Source organism: Salvelinus sp. IW2-2015, unplaced genomic scaffold (genome assembly GCF_002910315.2).
Source record: "Salvelinus sp. IW2-2015 unplaced genomic scaffold, ASM291031v2 Un_scaffold5157, whole genome shotgun sequence".
NCBI classification, from domain to species: domain Eukaryota; kingdom Metazoa; phylum Chordata; class Actinopteri; order Salmoniformes; family Salmonidae; genus Salvelinus; species Salvelinus sp. IW2-2015.
In genome coordinates, this window is record NW_019946423.1 from 28,006 (window position 1) to 44,311 (window position 16,306).

At 44.4% G+C, this 16,306-nt stretch overlaps 1 protein-coding gene across 1 annotated transcript in view; it reads right to left on the reverse strand.

Annotated features, from left to right (window-relative positions):
* LOC112078018 (A disintegrin and metalloproteinase with thrombospondin motifs 14-like) overlaps positions 1-16,306 on the reverse strand; it is a gene marked incomplete at its 3' end in the record, with an annotated part of 47,725 nt that overhangs the window by 14,582 nt on the left and 16,837 nt on the right. Inside the window, exon 3 of the mRNA XM_070441915.1 lies at positions 270-353. Coding sequence (XP_070298016.1) covers positions 270-293 — 24 coding nt within the window. The remainder of the gene's footprint in view (positions 1-269; positions 354-16,306) is intronic.

Genomic DNA, 16,306 nt, shown 5'->3' on the forward strand with positions numbered 1-16,306 from the left:
CAGTGGAGAGAGCGGAGGAGCGGGGTGACGTGAGAGACTTGGGAAGGTTGAACACCTTACCTGTCTGTACCTGACTGTGATCAGGAAGATGAGAAGTCTTACCTGTCTGTACCTGACCGTGATCAGGAAGATAGAAAGTCTTACTCTTTTTACCCGGCCGTGATCAGGAAGATGAGAAGTCTTACCTGTCTGTACCTGACCATGATCAGGAAGATGACAAGTCTTACCTGTCTGTACCTGACCGTGATCAGGAAGACGAGAAGTCTTACCTGTCTGTACCCAACCATGATCATGCGGACGAGGACGATGTTGATGTTGGTTCCCAAGGACTCATCGTGGTAGATCTCATCAACCTAAGGGAAGCAGCCAGAGAGATACACAACATTAATTTATTTATMTAGTGAATTCCTTTAGCCAAGKCATTGCTTCCGGTCCTGCTGAGTTGAGGGTGAGTAGGCKCTCCYCTGAGTTGGTAGARTGGACAGACCTTAGGAACGTGGTGCATGGTTTGCTCCACCCCACAGGCACTAAGGGGTGAAGGAGTCTATAGCCTGGTCTCAGATCTGTTTGTGCTGTCTTGCCAACTCTTATGGTCATTGTCACGTCAAGGGTAACAAACATGGGGCCTGGTCAAAGGTAGTGCACTATATAGGGAATAGGGTTCCATTTGGGACGCTGTCCCATATGAGATTGCTTCTGATGCTAGATTCATCGTCTCATAGTGTGTTTCTGATGCTAGATTCATCATCTCATAGTGTGCTTCTTAATACGTGATGTGATGATAGCTCATAGTACACAGATGTACACAGGCCTTACATCAAAGACTCTACACAGCACGTCACATCTGGCAAAAACATAGCTGGTAGTTTGTTTAGCTTTCAGAAGGATAAGGCAGCCAGCCAGCCAGGGCCGGCCCTCCAGAAGGATAAGGCAGCCAGCCAGCCAGACAGGACTGCCCCTCCAGAAGGATAAGGCAGCCAGCCGGCCCTCCAGAAGGATAAGGCAGCCAGCCAACCGAGGCCGGCCTTCAAGAAGTATAAGGCAGCCAGCCAGGGCCGGCCCTCCAGAAGGATAAGGCAGCCAGCCAGGGCCGGCCCTCCAGAAGGATAAGGCAGCCAGCCAGGGCCGGCCCTCCAGAAGGATAAGGCAGCCAGCCATGGCCGGCCCTCCAGAAGGATAAGGCAGCCAGCCAGGGCCGGCCCTCCAGAAGGATAAGGCAGCCAGCCAGGGCCGGCCCTCCAGAGGTACCGCAAAGTCTCTCTCACTAAATATCTCTATTCTACCTACAACTGGTAGCTATGCTGTTACAGTAAAAATACCCTGTATTAAATACTCTCTCTTAACATTAACAATAAACATTAACTAGCATCCATAACTCGGTCTATGAATTTGAGTGGTTGCATTTCTCCAGCTCCATCCCTCAGCTGTACGCCCCCAAAAAAGTGGTGGGTGTTCACTTGTTGTTGTTCAAATCCCAGATTGCCCCTTTAACACTAATATCATGCTAATAACCTGTAATAACCTGACACAAAAACTGACAGGACAAACACCCCTACTGAACAATAACCTGTAATAATCTGACATAGAACCTGACAGGACAAACACCCTACTGAACAATAACCTGTAATAATCTGCTCACACAACCTGACAGGACAAACACCCTACAGAACATAACCTGTAATATCTGACACAAAACCTGACAAGGACAAAACACCTCCTGAACAATAGCCTGTAATATCTTACATAGAAACCTGACAGGACAAACACCCTACTGAACAATAACCTGTAATAATCTGACATAGAACCTTACAGGACAAACACGCCTACCTGAACAAGTAACCTGTATAATCTGACATAGAAACCTGACAGACAAACACACCATACTGAACAATAACCTGTAATTAATCTGAACTAGAACCTACAGGACAAACACCCTACTGAACAATAACCTGTAATAATCTGACATAGAACCTGACAGGACAAACAACCCTACTGAACAATAACTTGTAATAATCTGACATAGAACCTGACAGACAAAACACCCTACTGAAAATAACCTGTATAAATCTGACATAGAACCTGACAGGAACAACCCTACTGAACATAACCTGTAATATCGACATAGAACCGACAGAAAACAACCCTACTGAACAATAACCTGTAATAATCTGACATAGAACCTGACAGGACAAACACCTACAGAACAATAACCTGTAATAATCTGACTAGAACCTGACAGGACAAACACCCTACAGAACAATAACCTGTAATAATCTGACATAGAACCTGACAGGACAAACACCCTACAGAACAATAACTGTAATAATCTGACATAGAACCTGACAGGACAAACAACCTTACTGAACATAAACCTGTAATAATCTGACATAGAACCTGAACAGGACAAACACTACCAGAACAATAACCTGTAATAATCTGACAAGAACCTGACAGGCACAAACCCTACTGAAACATAACCTGTAATAATCTGACATAGAACCTGACAGGACAAACACCCCTACTGAACAATAACCTGTAATAATCTGACATAGAACCTGACAGGACAAACACCCTACTGAACAATAACCTGTAATAATCTGACATAGAACCTGACAGGACAAACACCCTACTGAAACAACAACCTGTAAATAATCTGACATAGAACCTGAACAGTGAACAACACCCTACTGACAATAACTGTAATAATCTACATAGAACTGACAGGACAAACAACCCTACTGAACAATAACCTGTATATAATCTGACATAGAACCTGACAGGACAACACCCTACTGAACAAACACCTGTAATAATCTGACATAGAACCTGACAGGACAAACACCCCTACTGAACAATAACCTGTAATAATCTGACATAGAACCTGACAGGACAAACACCTACCTGAACAATAACCTGTAATAATCTGACTAAAACCTGACAGGACAAAACACCCTACAGAACAATAACCTGTAATAATCTGACATAGAACTGACAGGACAAACACCCTACTGAACAACCTGTAATAATCTGACATAGAACCTGACAGACAAACACCCTACTGAACAATAACCTGTTAATAATCTATTAGAACCTGACAGGACAAACCTCCTACTGAACAATAACCTGTAATAACTGACATAAAACCTGACAGGACAACACCCTACTGAATACTGATTCCACTTGGCTCAATAGTTACAACCAATGTGCTTCCACTCGACAGCACAGGAGTGGAAGCAATCCCCTTTACAGAGAGAATGTGTGGTGTGCGTGTGCGTGGTGTGTGTGTTGTGTGTCTGTTGTCTGTCTGTCTGTCTGCTCTCTGAGGTTTGGTTTTGCATACATGGAATGGGATGCTGCTATCCACAGTGGGTGGTGGTAATGGGATGCTGCTGTCCACAGTGGGTGGGTGGTAATGGGATGCTGTTATCCATTAGTGGGTGGGTGGTAATGGGATGCTGCTGTCCACGTGGGTGTGTGGTAATGGGATGCTGCTATCCCAGTGGGTGGGTGGTATGGGATGCTGCTGTCCACAGTGGGTGGCTGGTAATGGGATGCTGCTATCCACAGTGGGTGTGTGGTAATGGGATGCTGCTGTCCAATTGGGTGTGTGGTATGGGATGCTGCTATCCACATGGGTGTGTGGTAATGGATCTGCTGTCACAGTGGTGGCTGGTAATGGGATGCTGCTATCCACAGTGGGTGTGTGGTAATGGGATTGCTGCTGTCCACAGTGGGTGGCTGGTAATGGGATGCTGCGTCCACAGTGGGTGGGTGGTAATGGGATGCTGCTATCCACAGTGGTGGGTGGGTGGTAATGAGGGGCTGCTGTCCACAGTGGGTGTGCGTGTCATGCTGGTGCTGGGTTCTGGCCATGGGAGCTCTCCCTCTATTCTTATGAGCTGTGATTCGACAGGCGATCATGTGCGACGTCTTGTTAAAACTTGGCACGCGTCCAATGGAACCACGTTATTATGCAACGGCTGAGCTTGTCTGACTAGAAATGCTTTGATGACTGTAACACGGGCCATAATGACGCTCTGACCTAGAAATGCTTTGATGACTGCACAGTCCCATAATGACGCTCTGACTAGAAATGTTTTGATGACTGTACACGGTCCCATAATGACGCTCTGGAATGGAAATGCTTTGATGACTGCAACACGGTCCATAATGACGCTCTGGAATAGAAATGCTTTGAATGACTGTAACACGGTCCCATAATGACGCTCTGACCTAGAAATGCTTTAATGACTGTAACACGGTCCCATAATGATGCTCTGGAATAGAAATGCTTTGATGACTGTAACACGGTCCCATAATGACGCTCTGGAATAGAAATGCTTGATGACTGTAACACGGTCCCATAATGACGCTCTGGAATAGAAATGCTTAATGACTGTAACACGGTCCCATAATGAGCTCTGGAATAGAAATGCTTTGATGACTGAACACGGTCCCATAATGACGCTCTGGAATGTGTGGAGACTTAATGGAGGAGCTTCAAACCAACGAATTCCAATCTGTAAGTTGTTTCAACTAATTATTATGAACTAACTGGTTCCACAGCCTTTCTTAGTTGACTCAACTAATTCGGTCTAAGTGTTACTGAACTAAAAAAAATAGAGTATGCCAAATTTCCTGTAGGTCCAACTGGAGAAAAACGTAGGTGAACATAAAATGATATGTTCATTCAACTTGTCATATGTCCATTCAACTTGTCTCATGTGTCCATTCAATTTGTCTCATATTTTCATTCAACGTGTCTCATATGTTCATTCAACGTGTCTCATATTTTCATTCAACGTGTCTCATTTGTTCATTCAACTTGTCTCATGTGTCCATTCAACTTGTTCATGTGTTCATTCAACTTGTCTCATGTGTTCATTCAACTTGTCTCATGTGTCCATTCAACTTGTCTCATGTGTCCATTCAACTTGTCTCATGTGTCCATTCAACTTGTCTCATGTGTCCATTCAACTTGTCTCATGTGTCCATTCAACTTGTCTCATGTGTCCATTCAACTTGTCTCATGTGTCATTCACTTGTCTATGTGTTCATTCATTGTCTCATGTGTTCATAACTTGTCCATTTGTCATTAACTTGTCTCATGTGTCCATTCAACTTGTCTCATGTTCATTCAACTGTCATGTGTCCATTCAACTTGTCTCATGTGTTCATTCAACTTGTCTCATGTGTCATTCAACTGTCTCATGTTTCATTCACTTGTCTCATGTGTCCATTCAACTTGTCTCATGTGTCCATTCAACTTGTTCATGTGTCCATTCAACTTGTCTCATGTGTCCATTCAACTTGTCTCATGTGTCCATTCAAACTTGTTATGTGTCCATCAACTTGTCTCATGTGTTCATTCAACGTGTCTCATGTGTCCATTCAACTTGTCTCATGTGTTCATTCAACTTGTCTCATGTGTCCATTCAATCTTGTCTCATGTGTTCATTCAACAAAAATGATTATTTGCGCATCTTAACTAAAAAAAAAAGCACTGGAACTAGTTAGACACACAAACAGTGCTTTTAATGTACAATGTTTTCAACTGACATATTTGACACGGTCTCTGTTCATTTATACAGTAATTGTTATTCAAATTTTCTTCTCTGGGATTTGAACTCACAACCTCTTGGTTCACAGCATTCCAATCTTCCTGCGTCTCCACCATGTCTGTGTCAATGACTGATTTCACCTGTATTGCTACACTTCGCACTTCAAAGTAAATCTCACCTCTGTTAAAAGGACACTCCAGAAAAACTATTTTATTCACCATAGTGATTAAGAAGTACCATTTAAACAGAGTAATATTCCCCAACAACATTAGACAACAAAACAGAAAACCCTTAAATTGCTGAAATAAGAAAATGAATGATGAGAGAATAGTCAGATTAACTGATACCAGACAGACAGGACATGGTGGTTTACATCAGAATGATGTAAACCAAGAGGTTGTGAGTTCAAATCCCATGTGAGGACATATATATATAAATGAACATGCATAAATATCTATATACATTTATATACATTGAAAACATTGTATGTTAAAAGCACTGCACTTGTAACCAGATGCACTTTTTTTAGATAAGATGCCAAAATAATAATTTATAGTTTAATGAACCTATGAGACAAGTTGAGCAAACAGACAATTTTAAGTTGACTTCCCCCCCCCCCCACCTAGGTTTACTCAACCCATAAGGCTCTGGTCAAACATAGTGCACTACGGAATAGGGAGCCGTTTGTGACGCAGACTAAGTAACATTTCCATCCGAGAATGTTTTATCCTCATCAAACCGTCCACTGCATGTCAACACTCCCTCTAGGGTCCCATAGAGTCAATCAACAGCTTCAATTTGTGGTTTGCTGAATGTGGGTTTGAGGAAAAGAACCAGGGATGGGGTGGAGGGATTTGGAATCTAGTTTCTGTTTCCATAGCTACATATAGAAGTCTTAGAACAGCAACAGTCCCGCTTGGTTATGGATCATGATTATCAACATGCCGAGTCAGCTGACTGGAGACCAGYAGGGACCAGGAGACACAGGGTTCATTGAGTTACACATAAAAAAAAMAAMMTGTCTAATTWTTTTTTTTCTCACAGGGTGACTCTTTAACCTGTTGTCCTAGAAAATATATATGCTATGAAAACATATATGTAAGCTATACATACAATCAGTCTTCTATGATTGGTTTGTTTTGAACTTTGTATGTGTGCCCAGACATGAACCTGATGACTGGCTGCGGTTACGAGACAGTTTGTGAATTTGTCTCCATGCTTTACTGCATCGTTTTCCTTTTTCTTCAACTGGGTTTAAACTAAAATGTATGGATGAAATAGACTGCCGTTGAGCCTCCCGAGTGGTGCAGCCTTCTAGGTACCGCATCGCAGTGTTGCGGCGTCACTACAGTCTGGGATCGAACCCAGGCTGTGTCCCAACCGGCGTGACAGGGAGTCCCATAGGGCGGCACCCAAAAAGCCCAGCGTTGTCCATGTTAGGGAGGGTTTGGCCGTCCTACTTGGCTCATCGTGCTCTAGCGACTCCTTGCGGCGGGCCAAGCGCCTGCAGGCTGACCCGATCATCAGTTGAATGGTGCAGCTGGCTTCTGGGTTAAGCGATTGTGTTAAGAAATGCGGCTTGGGGGGGGGGGGGGTGGTCATGTTTCGGAGGACGCATGATTTGACCTTTGCCTCTCCCAAGCCCGTTGTGGAGTTGCAGCGATGAGACAAGATAGTAAAAAAATAATATAATAATAATAATAATGACATTTATAGGATATTGACCACAACAAAACATGGAGAATAGATGTTATTCTTTCCAGTTTAATGCCTGTTCAAAGTTAACTTCAAAGCATAATTTAACAATAAAGTGTGCAGAAACCATCACAAACACACACGCCCAGATATGTTTCAAAAACACACATAACATATGTTCAACACCACTAGACAGATATGTCTCAACAACACTAGACCAGATATGTCTCCAACACTAGACCAGATATGTCTCAACACTAGACCAGATATGTCTCAACACTAGACCAGATATGTCTCAACACTAGACCAGTATGTCTCAACACTAGACCAGATATGTCTCAACACTAGACCAGATATGTCTCCAACACTAGACCAGATATGGCTCAACACTAACCGATATGTCTCAACACATAGACCAGAGTATGTCTCAACACTAGACCAGATATGTCTCAACACTAGACCAGAGATATGTCTCACAACACTAGCCAGATATGTCTCACACATAGACCCGATATGTCTCAACACTAGACCAGATATGTCTCAACACACTAGACCAGATATGTCTCAACAATAGACCAGATATGTCTCACAACACTAGACCAGATATGTCTCAACACCTAGACCAGATATGTCTCACAACACTAGACCAGATATTCTCAACACTAGACAGATATGCTCAACAAGACCAGATATGTCTCAACACTACAGATATGTCTCCAACTAGACCAGATATGTCTCACAACACTAAGACCAGATATGTCTCAACACTAGACCAGATATGTCTCACACACATGACCAGATATGTCTCAACACTAGACCAGATATGTCTCAACACTAGACCAGATATGTCTCAACACTAGACACCAGATATGTCTCAAACACTAGACCAGATATGTCCAACACACTAGACCAGTATGTCTCACACCTAGCCAGATATGTCTCAACAACACTAGACCAGATATGTCTCAACACTAGACCAGATATGTCTCAAACACTAGACCAGATATGTTCAACATAGCCAGATATGCTCAACACTAGACCAGATATGTCTCAACACACTAGACCAGATATGTCTCAACACTAGACCAGATATGTCTCAACACTAGACAATATGTCCAACACTGACCAGATATGTCTCAACACACACTAACAGATATGTCTCAACACTAGACCAGATATGTCTCAACACACTAGACCAGATATGTCACTCAACACTAGACCAGATATGTCTCAACACTAGACCAGATATGTCTCACAACACTAGACCAGATATGTCTCAACACTAGACCAGATAGTCTCCAAACTGACCAGATATGTCTCAACACTGACAGATATTCACTAGACCAGATATGTTCTCAACACTAGACCAGATATGTCTCAACACTAGACCAGATATGTCTCAACACTAGACCAGATATGTCTCAACAACTAGACCAGATATGTCTCAACAAACACTAGACCAGATATAGTCACAACACTAGACCAGATATGTCTCAACACTAGACCAGATATGTCTCAAACACTAGACCAGATAGTCTCAACACTAGACCAGATATGTCTCAACAACACTAGACCAGATATGTTCTCAACACTAGACCAGGTATGTCTCAACAACACTAGACCAGATATGTCTCAACAACACTAGACCAGATATGTCTCAACACACTAGACCAGATATGTCTCAACACTAGACCAGATATGTCTCAACACTAGACCAGATATGTCTCAACAACACAGACCAGATATGTTCAACACTAGACCAGATATGTCTCAACACTAGACCAGATATGTCTCAAACAGACCAGATATGTCTCACAACACTAGACCAGATATGTCTCAAACCGAACACTACGACCAGATATGTCTCAACACTAGACCAGATATGTTCTCAACAACCACTAGACCAGATATGTCTCAACACTAGACCAGATATGTCTCACAGACACTAGACCAATAGCTCAGATATCTCAATCACTCAACACTGACCAGATATGTCTCACACACCCTAGACCAGATATGTCTTCAACACTAGACCAGATATGTCTCAACACTAGACCAGATATGTCTCAACAACACTAGACCAGATATGTCTCTCTAACACTAGACCAGATATGTCTCAACACACTAGAACCGATATGTTCTCAACACAGCACTAGACCAGATATGTCTCAACACACTGACCAGATATGTCTCAACAACACTAGACCAGATATGTCTCACCAACACTAGACCAGATATGTCTCAACACGTAGACCAGATATGTCTCAACAACACTAGACCAGATATGTCTCAACACTAAGACCAGATCAGTCTCACAACACTAGACCAGATATGTCTCAACAACACTAGACCAGATATGTCTCAACAACCACCAGACCAGATATGTCTCAACAAACACTAGACCAGATATGTCTCAACAACACTAGACCAGATATGTCTCAACAACACTGACCATATGTCTCAACAACATAGACCAGATATGTCTCAACACTAGACCAGATATGTCTTCAACACTAGACCAGATATGTCTCACACTAGACCAGATATGTTCCACCTAGACCATGGTGAGTTAGGTCAAATGGTCTCCTCCCCAGCAGAGCGGAGGTCGGCCATATTGATTTATCTGTGTTAGTGACAGTCTCTCTCCTGTTTACCAGAATACTGGAGGTCTGAGCTGATGCACTTTGTTCTCGAGTGATGCTTTAAACAGCCGACGAAGGCCCTGGGATGGCCTGCCTGTCTATATGTCATTATCCCAGTCAGTCATAAACACGAGCGTCAGTGACAAGCCCTGGGTGCCTGCCTGTCTATTTGTCATTATCCCAGTCAGTCATAACACAGCAGTCACAGTGCATGAGCCTGGGATGGCCTGCCTGTCTATTATGTCATTATCCCAGTCAGTCATAAACACACAGCAGTCACAGTGATGAAGGCCCTGGATGGCTGCCTGTCTATGATGTCATTATCCCAGTCAGTCATAAACACAGCATCACAGTGATGAAGGCCTGGGATGGCCTGCCTGTCTATGATGTCATTATCACCAGTCAGTCATAAACACAGCAGTCACAGTGATGAAGGCCCTGGAATGTGCCCTGTCTTGATGTCATTATCCCGTCAGTCATAAACACCAGGCAGTCACAGTGACGAAGGCCCTGGGATGGCCTGCCTGTCATATGATTTCATTATCCCAGTCAGTCATAAACACAGCCGTACAGTGATAAGGCCCTGGGATGGCCTGCCTGTCTATGATTCATATCCCAGTCAGTCATAAACACAAGCGTCACAGTGACGAAGGCCCTGGATGGCCTGCCTGTCTATGATTCATTATCCCAGTCAGTCATAAACACAGCAGTCACAGTGACGAAGGCCCTGGGATGGCCTGCCTGTCTATGGATTCATATCCCAGTCAGTCATAAACACAGCCAGTCACAGTGACGAAGGCCCTGGGATGGCCTGCCTGTCTATGATGTTCATATCCCAGTCAGTCATAAAACACAGCAGTCACATGACGAAGGCCCTGGGATGCCTGCCTGTCTATGATGTCATTATCCCAGTCAGTCATACACAGCAGTCACAGTGATGAAGGCCCTGGGATGGCCTGCCTGTCTATGAAGTCATTATCCCAGTCAGTCATAAACACAGCAGTCACAGTGATGAAGCCCTGGGTGGCCTGCCTGTCTATGAAGTCATTATCCCAGTCAGTCATAAACACAGCAGTCACAGTGAACGAAGGCCCTGGGATGGGCCTGCCTGTCTATGATGTCATTATCCCAGTCAGTCATAAAACACAGCAGTCACAGTGACGAAGGCCCTGGGATGGCCTGCCCTGTCTATGAAGTCATTATCCCAGTCAGTCATAAACACAGCAGTCACAGTGACGAAGGCCCTGGGATGGCCTGCCTGTCTATGAAGTCATTATCCCAGTCAGTCATAAACACAGCAGTCACAGTGCGAAGGCCCTGGGATGGCCTGCCTGTCTATGATGTCATTATCCCAGTCAGTCATAACCAGCAGGTCACAGTGACGAAGCCCTGGGATGCCTGCCTGTCTATGATGTCATATCCCAGTCAGTCATAACACAGCAGTCACATGACGAAGGCCCTGGGATGCCTGCCTGTCTATGTGTCATTATCCCAGTCAGTCATAACAACAGAGTCACAGTGACGAAGGCCCTGGATGGCCTGCTGTCTATGATCGATTTATCCCAGTCAGTCATAAACACAGCAGTCAACAGATGACGAAGGCCCTGGGATGGCCTGCCTGTCTATGATGTCATTATCCCAGTCAGTCATAAACACAGCAGTCACAGTGACGAAGGCCTGGGATGGCCTGCCTGTCGTATGAGTCTATTCCCAGTCAGTCATAAACACAGCAGTCACAGTGACGAAGGCCCTGGATGGCCTGCCTGTCTATGATGTCATTATCCCAGTCAGTCATAAACACAGCAGTCACAGTGACGAAGGCCCTGGGATGGCCTGCCTGTCTATGATGTCATTATCCCAGTCAGTCATAAACACAGCAGTCACAGTGACGAAGGCCCTGGGATGGCCTCCTGTCTATGATGTCATTATCCCAGTCAGTCATAAACACAGCAGTCACAGTGACGAAGGCCCCTGGGATGGCCTGCCTGTCTATGATGTCATTATCCCAGTCAGTCATAAACACAGCAGTCACAGTGACGAGGGCCCTGGGATGGCCTGCCTGTCTATGATGTCATTATCCCAGTCAGTCATTAACACAGCAGATCCAGTGACGAAGGCCCTGGGATGGCCTGCCTGTCTATGATTTCATTATCCCAGTCAGTCATAAACACAGCAGTCACAGTGACGAAGGCCCTGGGATGGCCTGCCTGTCTATGATGTCAAGGCAGACGCTGCACATGCCGCCTCTCAGGTCACTCTAAGTACGGGTGTGCTCCTTACAAATACAGGACCAAATAAGGACGCATTTTTGTTGTTCGTGGTCTCTCTGTAACTATGTCATGAATGTAAATAAACCCGGCTGGGGAGGGGAGTCTACGCCAAGTTTCCAAACACAGACGTGTGTTTACCCTCTCCCCAAGGACACATCACCCATCTATCAGCCTTCTATCTGTGCACATATCGCTGAATTAAGGAAGAGATGTCTTAACACACTAGATAAATGATAAGCTAAATGTCAATAGGCAGGACAGCACACACTGTTAAAACACCACAGTACAACATAGAAACGACTGTGTAACTGACGCAAGACTGGAACTTGGCAACAATCCACATTTACACAGCAAAGGAACGTCGACTAGGCTACACATCACCCAATAGCCTTGTTCATTCACTTCCAGAACAGTAAATCAGCTATTTAATGAAACAGTGTATAGTAAAGTAAGAGCAGATGACCTCAGATTCCCCTTGACTTTGTGTGAGTAATGTACTCAGATCTCCATACGGAGTTGAAGCTGACCTGTATAAATGTCGGGTTTGATTGGACGTTAAACTAAGCAGCTGTTGAACAATGAGGACCAACACTCAGAAATAGCCACAGCCTTTTCCAGCCATAGTGGACATACTCTAAACATCACTAATGTTATTTAATGTAGTTTCAATAACCTTGCGTCAGATTCTGTAGTACATTCAGAAGTACATACTACTGATGCAGTTTAAATCTCCTGCATACAGTCTTTAAATCGATCCATAGTCTTTTTTTATTTGATTTATTTAAAAAACTTTACTAGTGAAGGGAGATACCAAACCAAGTGGCACCCTATTCCCTAAATAGTGTACTACTTTTCACAGGATCAATTGGTCAAATACTGCATTTTAAAAAGCTAATAGGTCAAATTGGTTCCATTTGGAACGCATCCCAAACAGCCAATGGCTGCTCTGCCTCTGCTCAGCTGAGTTCACGACTCACAGAGCCTCATTCGGAATTAGATTGTTTCTGTCCAGCCAGCTCACAGCAATGAGCACAGCGACTGTAAGATAGCTGGAGGGACATGCAGTACCAGTCAAAAGATTAAGACACACTACTCATTTAAAGGTTTTTCTTTTTTTAGCATTTATTTTTATACATTGTAGAATAATAGTGAATACATCAAAACTATGAAATAACACATATGGAATCATGTAGTAACCAAAAAAGTGTTAAACACATGAAAATATATGATGAGTCCAAATTCGAGATTTTTGGTTCCAACCGACGTGTCTTTGTGAGACTCAGAGTAGGTGAACGGATGATCTCTCCGCATGTGTGGTTCCCACCGTGAAGCATGGAGGAAGAGGTGTGATGGTGTCGGAGTGCTTTGCAGGTGACACTGTCAGTGATTTATTTAGAATTCAAGGCACACTTAACCAGCATGGCTACCACAGCATTCTGCAGCGATACGCCATCCCATCTGGTTTGCACAGTGGGACTATCATTTGTTTTTCAACGACCCAAAACCTCCAGGCTGTGTAAGGGCTACTTGACCAAGAAGGAGAGTGATGGAGTGCTGCATCAGATGACCTGGCCTCCACAAACACCCAACCTCAACCCAATTGAGACGGTTTGGGATGAGTTGGGCCGCAGAGTGAAGGAAAATCAGCCAGCAAGTGCTCAGCATATGTGTGAACTCCTTCAAGACGGTTGGAAAAGCATTCCAGGTGAAGCTGGTTGAGAGAATGCCAAGAGTACGCAAAGCTGTCATCAAGGCAAAGGGTGGCTACTTTGAATAATTTCAAATCTACAATATAGAAAATAGTAAAAATAAAGAAAAGCCCTTGAATGAGTAGGTGTCCAAACTTTTGAATGGTACTGTATATCTCTCCCTACCTGCCTGTCTTGTGTACAGCATAACATCAACATGGACAAAACCCTTGTGGGTTTTCTCTAACAACACAGCCATTGTGCTCAGGCAGGCACCTCGCAGGCTCCTAGCATGACTTGTTCCAGGCAGGCACCTCACAGGCTCCTAGCATGACTTGTTCCAGGCAGGCACCTCGCAGGCTCTGCAGGCTCCTAGCATGACTTGTTCCAGGCAGGCACCTCGCAGGCTCTGCAGGCTCCTAGCATGGCGTGTTCCAGGCAGGCACCTCGCAGGCTCTGCAGGCTCCTAGCATGGCTTGGTCCAGGCAGGCACCTCGCAGGCTCTGCAGGCTCCTAGCATGGCTTGTTCCAGGCAGGCACCTCGCAGGCTCTGCAGGCTCCTAGCATGGCTTGTTCCAGGCAGGCACCTCACAGGCTCTGCAGGCTCCTAGCATGGCTTGTTCCAGGCAGGATGTGCTCAGTTCCTTGGCCCGGGGAGATTTTCTCCAAGTGGTACTGTACTAGCTCCACATTCTGTACAGGTGGCTGGGAAGGATTGGTGGGATTTGGGTGGGTAGAGCTATTTCAGACACAGCAAGCCACTGGCTTAACCAGAAGACTACAGTGTTACCTTGTTGTAGAAACTTAGACCTTTCAGTCTAAAGAGACTGGGAGCAACAAACCATTTCTCTCTCCTCACTTGCTCTCGCTCTCTCTGAGTGAATGTATTAGAATATAAACATTATTAGAATGTAAAGTTTCAAGTTTAAACGTTTATTTGAACATGCACAGGATACAGCAGGGATAGAATAGTACAGTTGTGGCCAAAAGTTTGAGAATGACACAAATATAAATTTCACAAAAGTCTGCTGCCTCAGTTTGTATAATGGCAATTTGCATATACTCCAGAATGTTATGAAGAGTGATCAGATGAATGCAAATGAACTGAATCCCCCAAAAACATTTCCACTGCATTTCAGCCCTGCCACAAAAGGACCAACTGACATCATGTCAGTGATTCTCTCATTAACACAAGTGTGAGTGTTGACGAGGACAAGGTTGGATATCACTCTGTCATGCTGATTGAGTTCGAATAACAGACGAAGCTTCAAAAGGAGGGTGGTGCTTGGAATCATTGTTCTTCCTCTGTCAACCATGGTTACCTGCAAGGAAACACGTGCCGTCATCATTGCTTTGCACAAAAAGGCTTCACAGGCAAGGATATTGCTGCAAGTAATATTGCACCTAAATCAACCATTATCGGTCTCAAGAACTTCAAGGAGAGCGGTTCAATTGTTGTGAAGAAGGCTTCAAGGCGCCCAAGAAAGTCCAGCAAGCGCCAGGACTGTCTCCTAAAGTTGATTCAGCTGCGGGATCGGGCCACCACCAGTACAGAGCTTGCTCAGGAATGGCAGCAGGCAGGTGTGAGTGCATCTGCACGCACAGTGAGGCGAAGACTTTGAGGATGGCCTGGTGTCAAGAAGGGCAGCAAAGAAGCCACTTCTCTCCAGGAACAACATCAGGGACAGACTGATATTCTGAAAAAGTACAAGGATTGAACTGCTGAGGACTGGGGTAAAGTCATTGTCTCTGATGAATCCCCTTTCCAATTTTTTGGGGCATTCGCGAAAAAAGCTTGTCTGGAGAAGACAAGGTGAGCGCTACCATCAATCCTGTGTCATGCCAACAGTAACGCATCCTGAGACCATTCATGTGTGGGGTTGCTTCTCAGCCAAGGGAGTGTGCTCACTCACAATTTTTTGCCTAAGAACACAGCCATGACTAAAGAATGGTACAACACATCCTCCGAGAGCAACTTTTCCCAAACATCCAGGAACAGTTTGATGATGAACAATGCCTTTTCCAGCATGATGGAGCACCTTGCCATAAGGCAAAAGTAATAACTAAGTGGCTCGGGAACAAAACATCGATATTTTGGGTCCATGCCGAGCCAACAACTCCCCAGCGACAAAACATTGTGTCAATTTTATACTGTCGCCAAAGCTAACTAAAAAATGCAGCATTCCCACAACAAAAGCACGAGGATGGCTTCTCAAGTGTCAGATCAGTCGACTCTGATTAAAATCCTATCTGAACTTCTTTGAGGAACATATCATGATCATAGAAAGCAAATTACGGACTCCTCTTTTAAATCTGCGTATTCCTCCAAAGCTCAGTTGTCCTGAGTCTGCACAACTCTGCCAGGACCTAGGCTCAAGGGAGACACTCAAGTGTATTAGTACTATATCTCTTGACACAATGATGAAAATAGGCTGCCATGGCCTCCTAAC